This window comes from Poecilia mexicana, unplaced genomic scaffold (assembly GCF_051168715.1).
Source record: "Poecilia mexicana isolate PSO_F unplaced genomic scaffold, ASM5116871v1 scaffold_13, whole genome shotgun sequence".
Classification (NCBI taxonomy): Eukaryota; Metazoa; Chordata; class Actinopteri; order Cyprinodontiformes; family Poeciliidae; genus Poecilia; species Poecilia mexicana.
In genome coordinates, this window is record NW_028263382.1 from 17,214,764 (window position 1) to 17,231,444 (window position 16,681).

The window sequence follows — 16,681 nt, forward strand, 5'->3', positions numbered from 1 at the left end:
ATTAGGCTTAAAACTAAAAATCTATTTTTGTGATGGCTTTCATTCTTATTGGGATGTGGCAGAAAAAAAAAATGGTTTTGCTCAGATGCTCTTTCAGATGTAATGTTTTGGCAGGTTTTGAAAATGATCAAATGATTTGCCATAAATTTGTTAAAAAGTCACATTTTGTTCTGAGCTTGCATATTTACATCATTGTTACTAGAGTAACAATTAATTCATGGTGAATTATTATACTTTTAGTTGTGTGTACTAAAGATCTGGAAACATGTTTGGATTGCAGAAAGGTGTGGGAGCACATAACTAAAAACAATATAATGCACTCCTCTCCAAAACAGAAGTTTTCCTTCTCGAACTAAGATGAACAACCGTCTCACCACAGAGCCAGGAGTCAGGGAAGTCATAGATTAGAAACCTTAATCTGAATAGCCAGGAGTTCATGGTTGATTGAATTGCAGCGGGATTAGGCTGAGGTTTTGTCTGTTGGATTCTTTTGTGCAAGTGACCAAATGAAACCAGCTGTGGCATAAACACGGCAACAAATCCCCACATGATGGCATCGGAGTGATCACGTTCTCCAGGAAGGCCTTCAGTCTGGTTATTTTATTATTTTGAACCGAACAACTAAAATCAGGATTGAACGTGTAATCTTTTTTTTTTTTTTTTTTCAAGGTAGGATATGCAGCTCGCTTTAAAATCGGTAGCCCAGAGAAACCGGAAAGCGTTTCGACACAGCAAAGTTGCCACTTTGAGCTGTTTCTGTGTCATACCTAAGTGCTTCCTCTTAATTTCTCACCCCATATTAAGAAATGACTGATTACTCCAGCATCATTTACCATCATCTACTTCCCTATTGTTGTTTAAAAAAATTATTTCTTTAGGAAGAAAAATCCTTATTACACATTTTCTGTTGTATTTTTATTTTTATTTTTCACTGAAATGAGACTGGTTGGGATTTATTGGCAGCAAGGGAATAATCGCATTATACCACAACATGACCAACAGTGGTTACGTGACTGACATTTACTTAGTGAAATTACTGGCCCAACTCTGTGGATTAACCACAGCAACACAACACCGGTAGCTAACGTGACGCAAGCGCATTCTCATTAAGTTGCCTGAGATAATATCGAAAAAAAAAAAAAACGCTGTAATTAGAAACCCCAAACTGAGCCGTTCCTGGAAGTGGCTGAAAGTGTTTTTTTTTTTTTTCTTCTTTTGTTTTTTTTCAAGAAGGCCACAAAATGCACACTTAAGCATTTGTGTTTTTCCCTTTCAAAGCAATACTGCAGCAAGAAACACAGTCAGTTGCCTCACATCCTGTGTTTTGTGAGGAAGTGGCCCAGTCAGCTCATCAGACAGTCAGCCTGAGCGTTAAGTTAACACATCACTGTCAGATCAGTGAGGGAGAAGCAAGAAAAGAGCAGCCAAAACAGCAAGAAAATTCACAAAGCTGAAAATGTTACAAAGAGCAGCGTCTAATGTGTCAGACAAAACAAGGAGCAACAAACCGAAGGTAGGTTTTAAAAAACTAAACATAACTAATGCTGGTGGGACAATTTAATCCTTTAAATTAACTTTGTATCATGTTATTCTTGTCCTAATGAATCAAACCGTAAATTACATGAAATTGTCCCTGATTTGTAGTTTAAAATATGCAAAAAAAAAATAAACATAAAAATAGATTCATCCAAACACTGGAATTAAAAATGCGAGTAAAAACAAATTTTCTGTCCATGTAATCGCTGGCAGAGAGCCGCACAAATCTAAGCAGTTTCTGCTACATTAACTCAATCTCCCCGACGGCTGTCTAGGAGCATAGAGCTCATATTTAACCAGGATTTCCACAGGATTAATCATTTATATAATTATTTTTGGTGCTCTGCACAGGGGATGATGTGTGTGTGTGTGTGTGTGTGTGTGTGTTGGGGAGAGGGGTTAGGTTTGGGAGAGATTATAATGACTTTTAGTTTTATGAAAAATTGGGAGTGCCAGAGAAAAGCAAGCTGTGAGTTCTCGTCCAGTTCTGTGCGGATAAAGTAGTGTCGTTTAAATCTGCCAGCGCTGCTTCATGGAAACATGTAGATAAATGGAAATGATGAAAGAGGGCAAAAGTTTGACATGTTTACTCATGTTATTTGCAAAATAATAGATGTTTTTGTGTCTTTGCCATAAAATAACCCAGATTCCTCAGTCTTTTATTAGCAGACAGTGACAGGAAATTTACCCACAAACTGTTCAAGTAAAGTAAGAGGACTTTTTTTTTTTTTTTTTTTGTCTCTTTTAGCGATCCACAAGCTTCGGTAGGTTTGAGGGTCTCAGACATCACTCATCACAAGCCAAAATTGAGGAAAATGGGACAACTATGGTTGGTGGACAAGCTTGTTTTTTTTGTGCATTCATGTTTTATAACAAACTTCAATTCCATGTTGCGTAATATAACACCAAAACCTTTGTCTTGTGGATACGCTATAGTACTCATATTTGCACAACTTTGAAAATGTGCATTGAAATTGGCTTTTAACTAAAAAAAAAATATGCATTTTAATGTAAATTTATGGAGCAGAAAAACAAGTGGTTTACTTAATTCCACCTTTTTTTCTGTCCACCATTAATCTCTTCAGCTCAGAGAAGAGTGCGACAGTCCAGATCCCGTTAGATCAGCTGGATTCGGCAAAAAGATGAAGGAGATCTCGCTGACCATGAGAAGAAAGATGGGCAAAAAGCACGCCAAGTCTCTTTCAGAGGAAACAGTGAGTCTTTTTTTTAAGATGCTTTCTTCACCAACTGGGATAAATCTCTTAACTTTGCATGACAAGCACTTCAGCTGACACAGATAACCAAAAACCCCCCTTTGTACCTGTCACAGCATTTACTGCAGCCCTGTGCTCTTCCTTTATCACATTCATCTAACACAAACCCACATCCTCACACATGACGCTGGCCTGAGCAACAATGCAATTCTGCTTTATACTTTGACCTGTACAGAATTAAAAAAAAACAAAAAAACATCCTCCTGCAGTTTCATACTTTGCTGTCGCACAGATTTGGAGATTCAGAGATGCTAAACTTTGAAATTTAAGCATCTCCATCTTTACCTGACCCTGTATGTTGTAGTTTACTCTCATGTCCTTGTTGATTATTATTTTTTTGCCTTTTTATGTGATCCAGGGGGACGACACAGACAAAGACCCAGAAGCAGAGACAGAGAGCAGCCCAGCAGTTGAGAAAAGCTCTGCAAAGACGAGCAACTCCTTGGAGAGTCTGTACAGCGGCCAGAGCTCCTCCAGTGAGTGTTTACATCCGATCCACACTCAGTGAAGTGTTAAGAACCAGAGCTGTGTATTTATCATTGGTTTACCGGTTCAGGTGGCGTCACCAGCGAGTCCAACGGTTCCAGCCAGAGAGACAGCCTGAAGCTGGAGGAGGACGGCTCCTACCAGGGTCAGTTCTGCGGCCGGGCTCGGGTCCACACCGATTTCGTTCCCAGTCCTTATGACACAGACTCACTGAAACTGAAGGTAACTTCCAGCAAAACCTGTCCTGCCAGTAATGGAGACTTAGACAGAAAATAACTTTTCAACCTTTAATTGGATTTTGTAGGTTGGTGACATCATCCACATCATCAGGAAGCCTCCGATGGGCATCTGGACCGGCATGCTCAACAACAAAGTCGGCAACTTTAAGTTTATCTACGTGGATGTTTTAGCAGAGGAGAAGGAGAAAGAAGAAGAGGAGGAAAGTCCAAAGATCAGGGAGCAGAAGCTGTGCAAGAGGCCACGACCCAAAACTCTGCTGGAGTTACTGGAGCGGCTGAACCTGGAGGTGAGGACAGGATCCAGGAGAAATCAATTCCTTTTTGTCAAGTTAGAAATTTAAGCTTTTCAGTAATCAATCAGATTCAAAACTTGATCTCGTAATTCCTGCTTAGTAACTTTCAGTAGCACTTAATATCCTGCAGTAAAATGTTGTTGGCCTCTTCATTAAATATAATTCCAGATTTCTTTGACCCTGAGATTGAATCTTACGTCAACTCTGAGAAAGGCTGAGATCAAAACAGACTTCCACCATAATAAAACAGCTCCAGTCCTAAGAACATCATTACTTTACATTATTTTATGAACCTTCATTCCTTTGTCATGAAGATTATTTACAGAGTCTACAGGCATTTACACATGTCTGATGAAAAGTCAGGAATAAAACAGCTGTTTTCTAGCTTTAGCTATTAATTCTATCTAAGAACAATGAATGCTGAATAATGACCTGCTACTTTATGAACCTTTCGTTGAGGGGGTCTGGAACTCAAATTTTCAAGTGCCACTGTTTGGGAACTTTTGGATGCATCCATGTTCCAACACTGCTGAATCAATGGCCGGGCCTTTGCCAAACTTTCTGATATCCCAAAAGAGGTAACTCGACCATTTGGTTTGGTTCAGGTGTGTTGAAGCAGAGGTGAATACAGAAGTTGTGGGAACATTGGCACTTGAGGAATGAAGTTCCAGACCCGTCTTTAGACCAAAGACACATTTATATTGGGTGTGTCAAAATCTTCCTATGAGGAACACATTCTGAGAGATGAACTTGAAAAGAATTTCTAGACTCCAAAATCACTCACAGTGACTTTCCACAAATTGAGAACAGAGCATGCAATCAGTCTTTACAAAAAAAAAAATAAATATATATATATATATATATATATATATATATATATATATATATATATATATATATGGTGCTTTAAAAGAAATTTATTTTATTTATTTTTACTTTGACCTACTTTCTTGAGTGATCAGAAATATGTTTCATCTTCAGTTCTCAGAATGTGTTTGGCAGTGAGATCACTGGTGTTGCACATCTCCAGCCTTCATTTCCTTTGTGAATAACAACTAACTGTGATGAAAATAAGTGGGACATTTTTGTGATGGTAGCTGATTTTAGACAGCATACATCTGCTTTTGGTCAATGCTAGCTGCCTGCTTGCTCAGTTATTCTCAGTTATTCTGTACTGTAGAGAAGTCTATAGGATGAATCTGTAGACTTTTCTGTAAAGTCTCTGTCAATAATTATCCATTTCAAACACGATGAGGGTTTAAAGCTTTATCAAACAGTGATCACACATGAAGCTGAGAGGTTTTTGAGATTAGAGATCCTTATGTTAGAAGTCCAGGTTAGTTTAACCCTCTTGAACTAGTCATTATCTGGAGCCTTCTGGATTTGCACTAAATATGCAAACAGAGTTGTTGTCTGCTGTGAGACGGAAGCAACGTATAACTTAACCTCACTTTAAAAAATAATCCGTCTATTGAATTGTTTTGCTTCAGGAATATGCCTCTGCCCTGTTGCTGAATGGCTACCAGACAGTGGAGGACCTGCTGCACCTACAGGACAAACACCTGATAGAGCTGAACGTCAAGGACCCCGAGCACAGGCGGAAGCTGCTCGCTGCCGCCGACTTCCGCTACGTAGAAGGTCAGCCGCATCCTGAGCAGTCATCCTCTCAATATGACCCAATCTTAAGAAAACAAACTAAGTTACAGAACAGAATCAGCACTAGACTGATCTATTTTAGCCATTGCAGAGACGTTCTCATTACCTTAGAAACTGTTTCAGGATAAGAACTGAAACAATAAGTTTTTTTTTTTTTTTTTTTTTTTTTAACCTGTAGCTGAAACCTGCCTCTGCCTGCGTGCCACTATGCACTTACGGCTCACTAGTGATTTCCTGTCAGTCAAACAGAAAGCGCTCACCAGGACAGAAGGCATTGTAATCTGACATCTCTAAGCAGGAGGGCTGATTATCACGTAGCTCTGAATGAGAACAAAACTTGCACTCGCTTGTGATTCAGAGAACTGCGACATCCACTAGTGGGGGTTGTGCTGCATCCGGCAACTCAGAGAAAATGTGATTGAGAAGCCACTGATTGTTGTTTATTTGTTTGGGTGATAGCGTGAGCCCCAACAGATGGCAGCCGCTGCAGCAGTGACGCTGCCAAGCCTGTTGACGTGGATGAGACGGCACTAATTTAATCAAGCTGCGCTCCATTAGGTTAGCGGGGATTAGGAGCTTCTGACAAACCACAGAACTGAGGAATGGTCCCTGCTTGTAGAGGGGGGAAAAGAAAGGAGACGGGGATCTGATGCATTCGTTTGCCTATCAAAAAAAAAAAGCTACCACTGCACTCGGAGGCACGTTTTACTCATGAAGAAACGTGTTCCTGTAGCAGAAGTAGATCAAAAGAAATATTAGATATTCACGATCAGTTTCCACTGACTTGCCACAGATGTTATCTTCTTCCATGTAGGCAGAAGCCCTTATCTCTCAACACAGTTTTTCTATTTTTTTTATTAAATTTGTTTTTCTTTGCGGCTGCAGGTGATGATACGAGCAATGCAGAGGAGCACGGATCTTCCCACGGCCAGCAGGAGGAAGACAGCGACTGTCCCAGAGACTCAGGCTGCTTCATCCCGTCTGAGTGTTCGGACACTAAGGAGGACACAGAGCACGTCACAGACACAGCGGAGGCATGAGGCGCTTGGCTTATCAGAAGGATTCTGAGAAATTTGGAATATAAAGTCACACTTTTTTCCAATAATTCTGATGAAAAACAAATCTAAAAATCCTCTCAACATGTAATGTTTACACCTTGTGTTCTGACCTGGAGCTTGTGTAATGTGGGGGCGCTTTGAAAGATGAATGAAGAGGGGGTTTCAGAACAGATGTTCAAAGTGTAATTTCATCCTTGTGTTGCATTATGAGGGTAAAGAAGTTACAGTTTATTGATATGAAGTCAGTTATATTTATTACATTCCAAATGATCCAGTGTTTTCACTCGCAATTGTTTTAAGCCTTTATTTGTCACAGATGAATCACTTTTATATTTCCCATCATATCCAGGCCCAGCCCAGCCTTCGACATTCAGTCCTTCATTTTCTCTGAATGTGGTGGTTCTGGTGAATGTGTCTGGCTGATGGTCTATCTTACACAATGTACATAATACGTGTATTATTTTGAGCATGAGTTTGAATGAGAGTGTCTGTTTGTGTATGTGTGAAAGAGTAAACCCTACGCTAAGTACATATGTATTTATCTGTTTTCACAACCTTTTGTAAATAAATCAATAAAACATATACAGTTATAATTTTGTCTTCATTCATTTCACCTAGAACTTTGTTTCTGATTTTTATCCACAATTAATAAAAAAATTGTATTACTATAGAAATAAATGCATTGTATTATTATTATTATTAGTAGTAGTAGTAGTAGTAGTAGTAGTTGTAGAAGGGAAAGAAGAGGTAGAGTGCAAGTTTGCAGGATGTAACATTTTATCCAGCTTAAAAATAATTTCTAAACATTGCTGCATTTAATGGTAAATAGTAAGTCGGATTCCGATTTCGATTAATGGATTTCCACCTTAATATGGAAAAGTTTCCCAGTTACGAACTTGAACAAGATTCTTCCAGCGTGACTGTTACATCATCTATAAAAAATATTTTAAATTAAGAGATTTTGTTTGCTAGTAAAGGTTAAACCACGATACAAATAACTTATTTTCTAGAATTTCAAAGCCTCCTTTCCCCCACTTTTCTTTCTTTCAGTAAAAGCCACGGCTTTACCAGTGAAGCAATTGCTGGTTATTTCGCCCGTTTGTCGCTTACTTAAGTCGTTTGATGCTCAACTTTACTACTACTACTACTACTACTATACTGATAATATACAATAATAACAATGTATTTTAGGATTTTCCTCCTTAATTTATTACGTTAACATATTTAGAAATTAAAGTCGAACATTAAAACGGTATGCACTTTATGCATCAAGACGTCGGAAGTTTCTGAGTTAAAATGCTCATTTCCGAGGTTTAGTAAATGCAACGTATGACGTGAACTTTCAATGTCTTTAGATGATTGGCTGAGAGCGCGTAAAACGTCACGAGCTTTGACTTCTCCCTGCTACTGATGGAAGTCGTAGTCAGTAGCTATCATGAGCTGAGCTACACTCATTATATGTGGCAATAACTGTAAACTACATTACCCATAATCCATAGCGAGCAGTAAAATGTTGACGTGTATTTTAGTTCAGTTGCTCCAGTTGTCTGAACCGGTGTTTCCATTTTAGGCACATTTTAGGAGTTTGCTGTAAGGTCCAGCTGTTTGTGACAATGTCCGGGGAGATTTCTATGATCGGTAAGTCTAATAATAAACAGCTTTTTAAGCTAAAACCAATTAGAGGCTCGGCTTCTTGTTCCACCTGTGTTTGATAACCGTTTCGGTTTCGTTGCCGCAGGTTCGGTGATCCTGGCCCTGTTTCTGGCTGGGTATCTGGGACAGCAGTACTTGCCTCCCCCCAAACCCAAAGTGATCGGCCTGGACCTGGGCACCACCTTCTGCTCGGTGGGAGTCTTCCTCCCGGGCAGCGGGGAGGTGGAGGTGATCGAAGATGAGGAGGGGAGGAAGAGCATCCCTAGCGCGGTTTCGTTCACCAGCACTGCGGTGCTAGCCGGTTACGAAGCCATGAATGTGGCGGACAGCAACCCTCAGAACACCGTATACGATGCCAAGAGGTTCATCGGGAAGATATTTGAGCCGGGTGTCCTGGAGCAGGAGAGCGCCAGGTACCCGTTCCAGGTGGGTCAAGCTGGGGCTCATTGTACGTGGGGGAAGCTTGGGTTACTGCATTTGCTGGCAAAGAGCATACATTTCTAACAGCTGTTAGTCCTTTTAAAATATAATATTGCATGTTGGTTTATAATATTTTATAATAAAGTTTAAAAATTGTTAAAGTGTAGGTGTAGCAGTAGAGATTGAAGCAAACGTGGAAGATGTTCTGGTGAGGTGAGGCAAAGCTTTAAGTTTTTAGCCAATATGCAAAAAGCTATGTGTGATAAAACCGATGCATCCTTCTGGAAACGACAGTGGCAGCATCATAATGTGGGAAGGCTTTGTTTTTTAGCTACATATATGTATATATATTTTTGAAGGTCTAGAAAAACCGCTACAAACTTCTATATTCTGTGCTGCTTTGTGTTGGTTTACCTCATAAAATCTCAGTAGTTAAAGTTTATAGCTTTGACTTGTGCAAATCTGAAACAGTTCATTGGTTGTGAATATTTTTGAAATGCACTGTAATTATCAAATAAATTCAGTTCAAAGCTGTACTAAAACAGATCAATGTTGCTCCTGTCATCCTTCAGATAACTTTAGTCCCAACAGCTTCTGCTTTTGCATTTTCCTTCCTTTCTAAAAGCCTCTGTCCTGCGCTTTGTTCTCCAGGTGGTAAACAACAATGGAAGCGCAGAGTTTGTGATCTCCACCAACCACACCTTCACCGTGAGCCCAGAGTTCATCGGCTCCAGGCTGCTGATGAGGTTAAAGAAGATGGCTGAGCGACAGCTGGGCGTGCCCATCCAGAAGGCCGTCATCTCGGTGCCCGCAGAGTTCGACGAGCGACAGAGGAACTACACGGTCCGCGCCGCTAACCTCGCAGGTCAGGTGATCAGAAGGACAGTTTAAAGCGACACGAGGCGCCTGATGTTGCTCTGTTCCTAAAGTGTCTGGTTGTGTAATCTTCAGGCTTATCGTGACGTGAAATTGCAACACTGACTGTCTGGTCGTGGTTTGACAGGTTTGGAGATCTTGCGTGTGATCAACGAGCCGACGGCTGCAGCCATGGCCTATGGCCTGCACAAAGTGGACGTGTTCAATGTCCTGGTGGTGGACCTGGGCGGAGGGACTCTGGATGTGTCTCTGCTCAACAAACAGGGAGGCATGTTTCTCACCAGGGCAATGGCAGGTAGTTGGATACAGCTATTAAGAAGATTTTTCTAATTGACTTTACAGCATGTAAAATTCATGCAGTGCTGCGAAAAAACATTGCATGAATGCTAAACAATCTGTGATGTAGCATTTTTTTTTTATACCTACATGTTTCACAATTGATAGATTTTATTTATTAAGAGGAAAACTCTCCAAACCTACCTGATCGTGTTTGGAAAAGAAATCACCCTCTTTGTTAAATCATATTTTAATTATGTTATCCACATTGAATTCACAAGTTTGACCCAGGACTTTTAATTGCCAGTGCTGTAGAATCAACATGTCTGTGTAGGATATTACGACAAAGCCTTATGAAGAACAGTAATAAATTATTAGTAAATTCAATATATTAGTAAATTGAAACCGACTTCTCTGGTACATTTGTGGTTCTGGAAAAGTTTGAAAAGTTAACTTGGACAATGCTTGAATTTCACAGTGGGGGAAAAAAATTTACAATCTTTGTTTTTACTCAGGTGATCTTTGTCCTTTGTCATTTAGTAATTATCTGACACACAAGGTAAAACTCTAAATTGGTAAAATCTGTAAGATGCATACATATTTATATTTATTTGTTTATGGACATGAAAAATAAATGTTTTATTTTCACAAAAGTGTGGAAATAAAGTGCAATACCACTTTGTTTCCCTTGTAGAATCAATATGAAATAATAAATATCCATTTTTAAAAAAAATAATATGTTATTTGCAGGTAATAACAAGCTGGGAGGTCAGGACTTCAGCCAGAGGTTGTTCCAGTACACCAGCGAGCGAGTTCGGCAGCAGTTCGGCGTCGCCCCCGTCCTCAAGGAGGACATCCACCGCCTACGACAGGCCGTGGAAGCCGCCAAGCTCAACCTCACCCTCCACCCCAGCGCCTTGATCTCCGTTCCCCTCCACCTTCACGCGCACGATGGCTCTGGGTCCCCGGAGGGGACCGCTCCTCCTCCGGTTCACTTCCAGGTGGAGGTCAGTCGCGAGCTGTTCGAGGAGCTCAACCAGGACCTCTTCCTGAAGATCCTGGTCCCGGTGAAGACGGTGCTGGCCGAGGGCCACCTGCAGAAAGAGGACGTGGACGAGATCGTTCTGGTGGGAGGGTCCACCAGGATACCACGCATCAGGACGCTGATCAGCGAGTACTTTGGGAAGGATCCCAACACGTCGGTGGACCCCGACCTGGCCGTGGTCACGGGCGTGGCCATCCAGGCCGGCATCATGGGCGGCTCCTGGCCGCTGCAGGTGAGCGCCATAGAAATCCCCAACAGACACCTTCGCAAGACGAACTTCAGCTGATCCTGAACCAGGAGGGAGGGAGGCTGCTGGTTCCTGTCCACCGCGACGCTCCTGGTGGTTGGAGAGAAACGGCCGACACAGGGAGCATCGTGTTTCTGTCTGCAAGCCGAACGTGTGGCTTCTTGAACTTTCTGTTTCCTCCCCGAGTGAGAAATGTGTCAGTTACAAACAAAATGTGTTGAAACACTTTTTCCAGTGTAGGTGACTTAAAAACTCGCTTGCTTTTTATTGCACACTCAGCCTCAGCAGCAACAACCTGTTTAGATGCGTTAACTGCTCTGTAGCAGGAAGTAACATGATAATTCAGGAAGCAGTTTATTTAAACTTTGAAGACTAGCCGGAACATTTTTCATCTATCTATCTATTTATTTATTTATTCTAGTTGCATTTCTCCGAGTGTGTGTGTTTTCAGCGGACCTTTGCTCTTCCATCTGCAAGCTGATGCACTGCGTGTCGGTGCCTTTTCAGAAAGCTGCTAATCTGTGTGAAAAGCCTCGCTCCATGTTAGCGCTTCTCATGCCGCTGGTTTACTGCAAATCACTGGAACCTGAAGTACGGCAGTACGCTCAGTTCATTTAAAGTTTCTCTGCAGAGGGGACTACTTCCCTCGTAACTCAAGTGTTCCGATGAGGTCCAGACTTTTCAGGTAACAAAGGAGGGATCGTCCCAGAATGCTCTCCGTTTTAGTGCCATGGTTTATTTGCCGCTAAGTAAAGTAGAAAAGACACACTCGATGCACTTTGACTCATAACTGTTGGCTAACTCTTCTTTTGTGCAATAACACACTGTAAACACATCAGCTTGGTGTTGGACTGTCTGCTTTGGCGGCTGAAGCTCAGTTCTGGCAGTCCAACAGAGGGACCAAAGTGTTCATCAGTGCCTTGTTTGTATAATACTGTTAAATGTGTTTGTTAAATGCAGAATGTTTAACAGACGTTTATGTGAAATCATGTCTAAACTGTTTAATGTATCTTTTTACAAACCAGATTTGAGCTTTTCTGCCTGTGTAGAAGGTCTCAGCCACGACCTCATAAAGCACCCAACATTCCTTCTGTAAAACATCAGTGTTGTATCTTTTGCCAAACTTAATTTGTAAAAAGAAAAAAAAAAAAAAAAAAAAAAAGTATAACCTGAATCCATGTTGAATAAGCTTCTGTGTAGAAACTGTAAAGATTACATACGCCCTTATATACAAGACCTAAGATCTATTTTTGTACTGGAAGTTTTCAGGATCAAACCGAAGTTACTTGATAAAGAAGGGAAAATGCTGTGAATCGCTGCTTTTCCACATTAAAATGTCATTCCTCATCAAGTCTAGTGGCCCTTTTCTCAAAAACCTCAACCATATTGTAACCCAGGCAATCCTTATCACACACTGATGGCCCTTTGCTCTCCTTCCAGCCTCAAAGATGAACATTAAGTTAAGATAAATTTTATTTATCCAACTTTAATCTTAGGAGTGTGATGCAGTGTTACCGGTCTGTACAGGTGCACTGAAATGTTGGTCCAATCAAAAATATTTTTATTTCCAATCCAACTATGCTTTTTCTACCTTTATTTTCTTCCTAAATTCTTATTCTTTTCTCATCAAAAATTGTTTGTATCCCCTTGTGGAAAGGTTGGAGGTTTGATTCAGAATAAATGCAAAATTTTGCTTTAAAGAATATATACAGCCTATAAGTTCATCAGGCCTCTGAGCAGATGTGAACCACTCACTCAAACCATATGACAAAAAAGAAAAAAACAAGGGTCTTGTTTTAACTTAATTTAACTCAAGATTTTCTTTACTTAGAACATTTCATGGAACTGGCAACATTTGGAGATTATCTGTAGAACAATCAGGATGAATGTTTTTATTCTGTTGCATCACAAGAATCAAACTCAAATGTACAATGAACAAAAGGCGACTGGTTTCCCAGTATGCGCTGCCTGTTCAACATGTAATATCCCTTCAACCAGCTTCACTTTATTTTCCAGTACAGTATTTACACCAGAAGTCACATGCAATACGTTTCCCGACATGAAAATACCAAAGAATGACAGCAAATCAAAGGCCAGCCTGTTCATCTTGTAATGATTAAAGTGTCACATTGTTAAGTTATCCCTATGATTACACATTCGTCATAACACTGCACACAAGGTAAAAAAAATATACCCAGTCAGAATCCATACATTATATTGAACACATTACAAAAGGAAACACAAACAGTTATCCAAGAAAAAGCAAATCTTAACCCCAGAAACCATTTTTCACCAGTTCTTCTGGTTTTACTGGGAGCACTGCTCACTCAAAGTCCAGAAGTTTCCAACACTTGGATCCAGTGATCAGAAGTACGGCAGGCGGGGAGTATCAAAATACTTTACATGCACCGTGTGAACATGGAGGAGAAGGCAAAAATGTCTGTAAACAGTATTATCTCTTTAAATATAAATATCAATTTCATGAACTACAGCAGAGACTGAAGGCAGGAGCATCATGCTGCCATAATATTTACAGATCCTAATATAATAATTAACTGCTTTGGAAACTTAGCTTTAAAAAAAAAAAAAAAAAAAAAAAACTGATGGGGAGCCCCTGAACATTTAGATATTGAAGTAGGAATCATCAGATTCAGCTTAAATCAAGTGCATGTAGTCTTGTGCAATAAACGTAAAGTCCGTGAGGAGAAACAGAAACGGTATTTACAGAGTGTACAGAGCGCAGCGGGGCGTTTCCAGCAGCTCAGGAGGCTAGGAGTTCTCGTCATCAGGAACGATGCTCCCTGCGTCACCGCAGTAGACAGAGAATCACTGGCTGATACTCTGATTGGTGTAGGAGTCAAAGCATTGCTCTTCATACAGCTCCTCAGCACTGCCACCGTTCCTCACCTCTAGAGGGCGACAGAGGATAACAAAAAACAAACGTCAGCATTCATTAACTCCTGCAACTTCCTAACTCCTACTTCCATTGAATCGCTCCATGGACTTACTTTTGCTCCCCAGGACTAGAGGTTGTCTAGACAAATTGGCCTATAAGATCTCCTACTCTATGTCCCAGTTGGAGGTTTATGGGGGAAGATGAGTGCGAAGAGATGGAATGATGGATGGATGGATGAGGGGAATAAGGGGCAAAGTAGGCAGAGAGGTTTAATGAGTGATGAGGAAATGTTTGGCGGAAAGGGGAGACAGTCACTGCTTGCGAAGAGAATGGATGAGGTAGGATGGTCAGGAGGCGATACGTCACACAAAGGATGCTGACGGGGGAGCCATTACTGAGGCTGAGCTTTGACATGGAAGAGAGGAAGGAGAGCAGCGACAACAATCACAAACACGCACATGCAGGTCGACAGGGATTCCAACTGATTTGTTACTGGTGAGGTTAAGAATTTAAATGGATTTATTTTTTTGGTGGGTGGGGGGGACAGCAGGATCCTACCGGAGAAGATCAGTTTCTCCTTCATGACGTTGATGTCTCGACTGGACGTCCTGACCGCTGCGCTCAGCATGATCTGTTCAGGATTGTAGCTGCGTATGCCGCTCATTCGATACCTGCACGGGTCACAAGGTTTGGTCAGAAATCACACAGAAGGTTGGTTTCAACTCCAAGTACTTTGCTTCCTCTTCTTGCAAAATGAACATGAGGGAAATGGTTTGGGGTGGAGTGGGTAAATATTCAAATTCATCTCTTAATTATTTCTAAATTTTCGCTTAGGTTTGGCTGTGAGATTTTGCTCCTGGAAAAAAGTCCTCTGCTGTCTGAGGACATGTCTGTTAAAACATCATGGTGGATTAAAGTATCATCTTCATCTCATATCGAAATTAGTTTGACGATCTGAGATATGAAGGTGGATAAAAACACAAGAAATTTCTCACAGGGGTAATTTCTATGACGAAACACCCATACTTCTAGAGTATCTAGAAGATACTCTAGAAATACCCTTTAAATTTAATTAATACAACACCCCCTGTTTTAAAAGGGTAACTAATTAATACATGCTAATGCTAATAAATACGTTCTGTAGAACGTTTTGGGTTGCGTCTTTTCAGCGGATAAGCTCTCAGGCTCTTCAAAGAGATTTTTCATGACTCAAAAACCTTCACACAATGGTTCCTAATTTACAGAACTAATGCTTGATTAAACCACATTCAGGGAAAGGGCATTATGCAAGCGAAGCAATTAATAATGCCGCGCATCCGCTGAGAATACGCTGCATTATTCAGCAGCACTGAACATTTTAATGAACGGACCTTCTGTGCAGCTGCGGTTTACGGTTTCCCCAGTTTTATTAAGGATTATTAGTCCATGTGGGACAACATGACCTTTACATTAATGAAAACAACCGTTCTGACGGATTTCATTAACTTAAAGAGTATAACCCACAGTAAAGTCTGAATAATGAGCAGAGGCAGTTAGATATGGAATGTATTTGTTTTGTAGCTTTTATAGGTAAAAACTAATCTTGATTATATTGTCCAACACATTAATATTGGTGAGATATTTCTTTCTAATACTATTTTGAGGTTTGGGAACATTGATTTTCCATTCACTTTAGGAACAAGTGGTTGAGAAAACAGGTAGCAACAACAAAGATTCAGATGTAGTAGACTTGATGAAGATGAGAATAAATACAGAAAGATGGTGGAATTGGAGATTGTGAGAAAACTCTGAATAAGATGTTATATAAACAAGGAGAGCAACAATGTAGAAAAACAAAGTGCCAAAAGGTCAAAAAAAAAAAAGAAAAAAGCATCAAACAAAAATAAATGTGGGTGTGCAAGAACAGAAACGGGATAAAAGTGGAGAAGACTTGCAGGTCAGAGAAGGTGACCTGGTTACCTGATCATGTGATAGCTGAGAGAAGATGCCAGAATGCAGCAGAAGAGGAGGAGAGCATGCACGGCAGGCAGAGGAGAGAAAGAGAGAGAGAGAGAACAAGGCAGAAAGACAAAAAAAGGACAAAAGAAGGCAGGAGAAAAGAGAGGTCAGTTTAGATGCCGGCAGAAGCTAAGGAGAAAACACACTTGTACCGGATGGTTACAAGGACAGAGAGGGAGGGCGGGGTGAATAAGCTCTCCATCCAACCGGGTGACAACAGGTCTCACCAAAACAAACAAAATCAGTTTTCAGAGAAACACAAACACAGGAGAAGTGTTGAGGGTTAATCTAGAGCTTCCATCAACATGAGGAAAGAAGGCGGCCGCAACAGCTAATAAACCAAAAGGACAGGCAAAGTAAATTAGCATTAGTGTTCTCCAGTCATTACTCTAAAGACCAATATTAGCAACTATTATGTAAAAGAAATACTAATAAAGTCAGACAGTCTGCTGTCCATTCGCTCTATGTGACACATTGGACCAGACTAAGCTGTAAATGTGGAAAAAATCCTAACATCAAAATGGAAAAACCTTCACCTTTGTATGTGCACTTGTTTTGACAACAATCACATCATAACATGTTTGTACTTACTTTTGCAAAATGAATATTCCTATGACTACAGCAAAGGAAATGAGGTCTGCAGACACCCATATCAGCTGGTAAGTTCTTGGGCTCTGAAAACACAAACATGCAGTTATCATAAACTTTAATTTTATAGAGTCCACCAC

General features: G+C 40.6%; 3 protein-coding genes across 5 annotated transcripts in view; 2 read left to right on the plus strand and 1 right to left on the minus strand.

Annotated features, from left to right (window-relative positions):
• The first annotated feature begins 1,291 nt into the window (after positions 1-1,291).
• samsn1a (SAM domain, SH3 domain and nuclear localisation signals 1a) lies at positions 1,292-7,135 on the plus strand. Its single transcript, XM_088011811.1, has 8 exons — positions 1,292-1,513; positions 2,285-2,365; positions 2,622-2,750; positions 3,169-3,286; positions 3,367-3,518; positions 3,601-3,822; positions 5,319-5,466; positions 6,370-7,135. Exons 1-8 carry the CDS (start codon positions 1,457-1,459, stop codon positions 6,522-6,524), a joined length of 1,062 nt encoding a protein of 353 aa, XP_087867937.1. The 5' UTR covers positions 1,292-1,456; the 3' UTR covers positions 6,525-7,135.
• Positions 7,136-8,022: 887 nt separating this feature from the next.
• Positions 8,023-12,406, plus strand: hspa13 (heat shock protein family A (Hsp70) member 13). Its single transcript, XM_015010633.2, has 5 exons — positions 8,023-8,180; positions 8,281-8,621; positions 9,267-9,480; positions 9,619-9,786; positions 10,518-12,406. Exons 1-5 carry the CDS (start codon positions 8,156-8,158, stop codon positions 11,096-11,098), a joined length of 1,329 nt encoding a protein of 442 aa, XP_014866119.1. The 5' UTR covers positions 8,023-8,155; the 3' UTR covers positions 11,099-12,406.
• A 530-nt stretch (positions 12,407-12,936) lies between these two features.
• gdpd5b (glycerophosphodiester phosphodiesterase domain containing 5b) overlaps positions 12,937-16,681 on the minus strand; it is a 34,031-nt gene continuing 30,286 nt past the window's right edge. The window contains exons 14-17 of one of the 3 annotated variants that reach the window (XR_015765068.1): positions 16,545-16,627; positions 14,514-14,626; positions 14,068-14,355; positions 12,937-13,968 (exon numbers count right to left, since the gene is read on the minus strand). Coding sequence is in view for 1 of the 3 variants with exons in the window: in XM_015010630.2 (XP_014866116.2) it covers positions 13,886-13,968; positions 14,514-14,626; positions 16,545-16,627 (279 nt within the window). In the remaining 2 variants the exon portion in view is untranslated. Of the gene's footprint in view, positions 13,969-14,067; positions 14,361-14,513; positions 14,627-16,544; positions 16,628-16,681 lie in introns of all 3 variants that reach the window. The other 2 variants (XR_015765069.1, XM_015010630.2) reach the window with 2 other exon arrangements.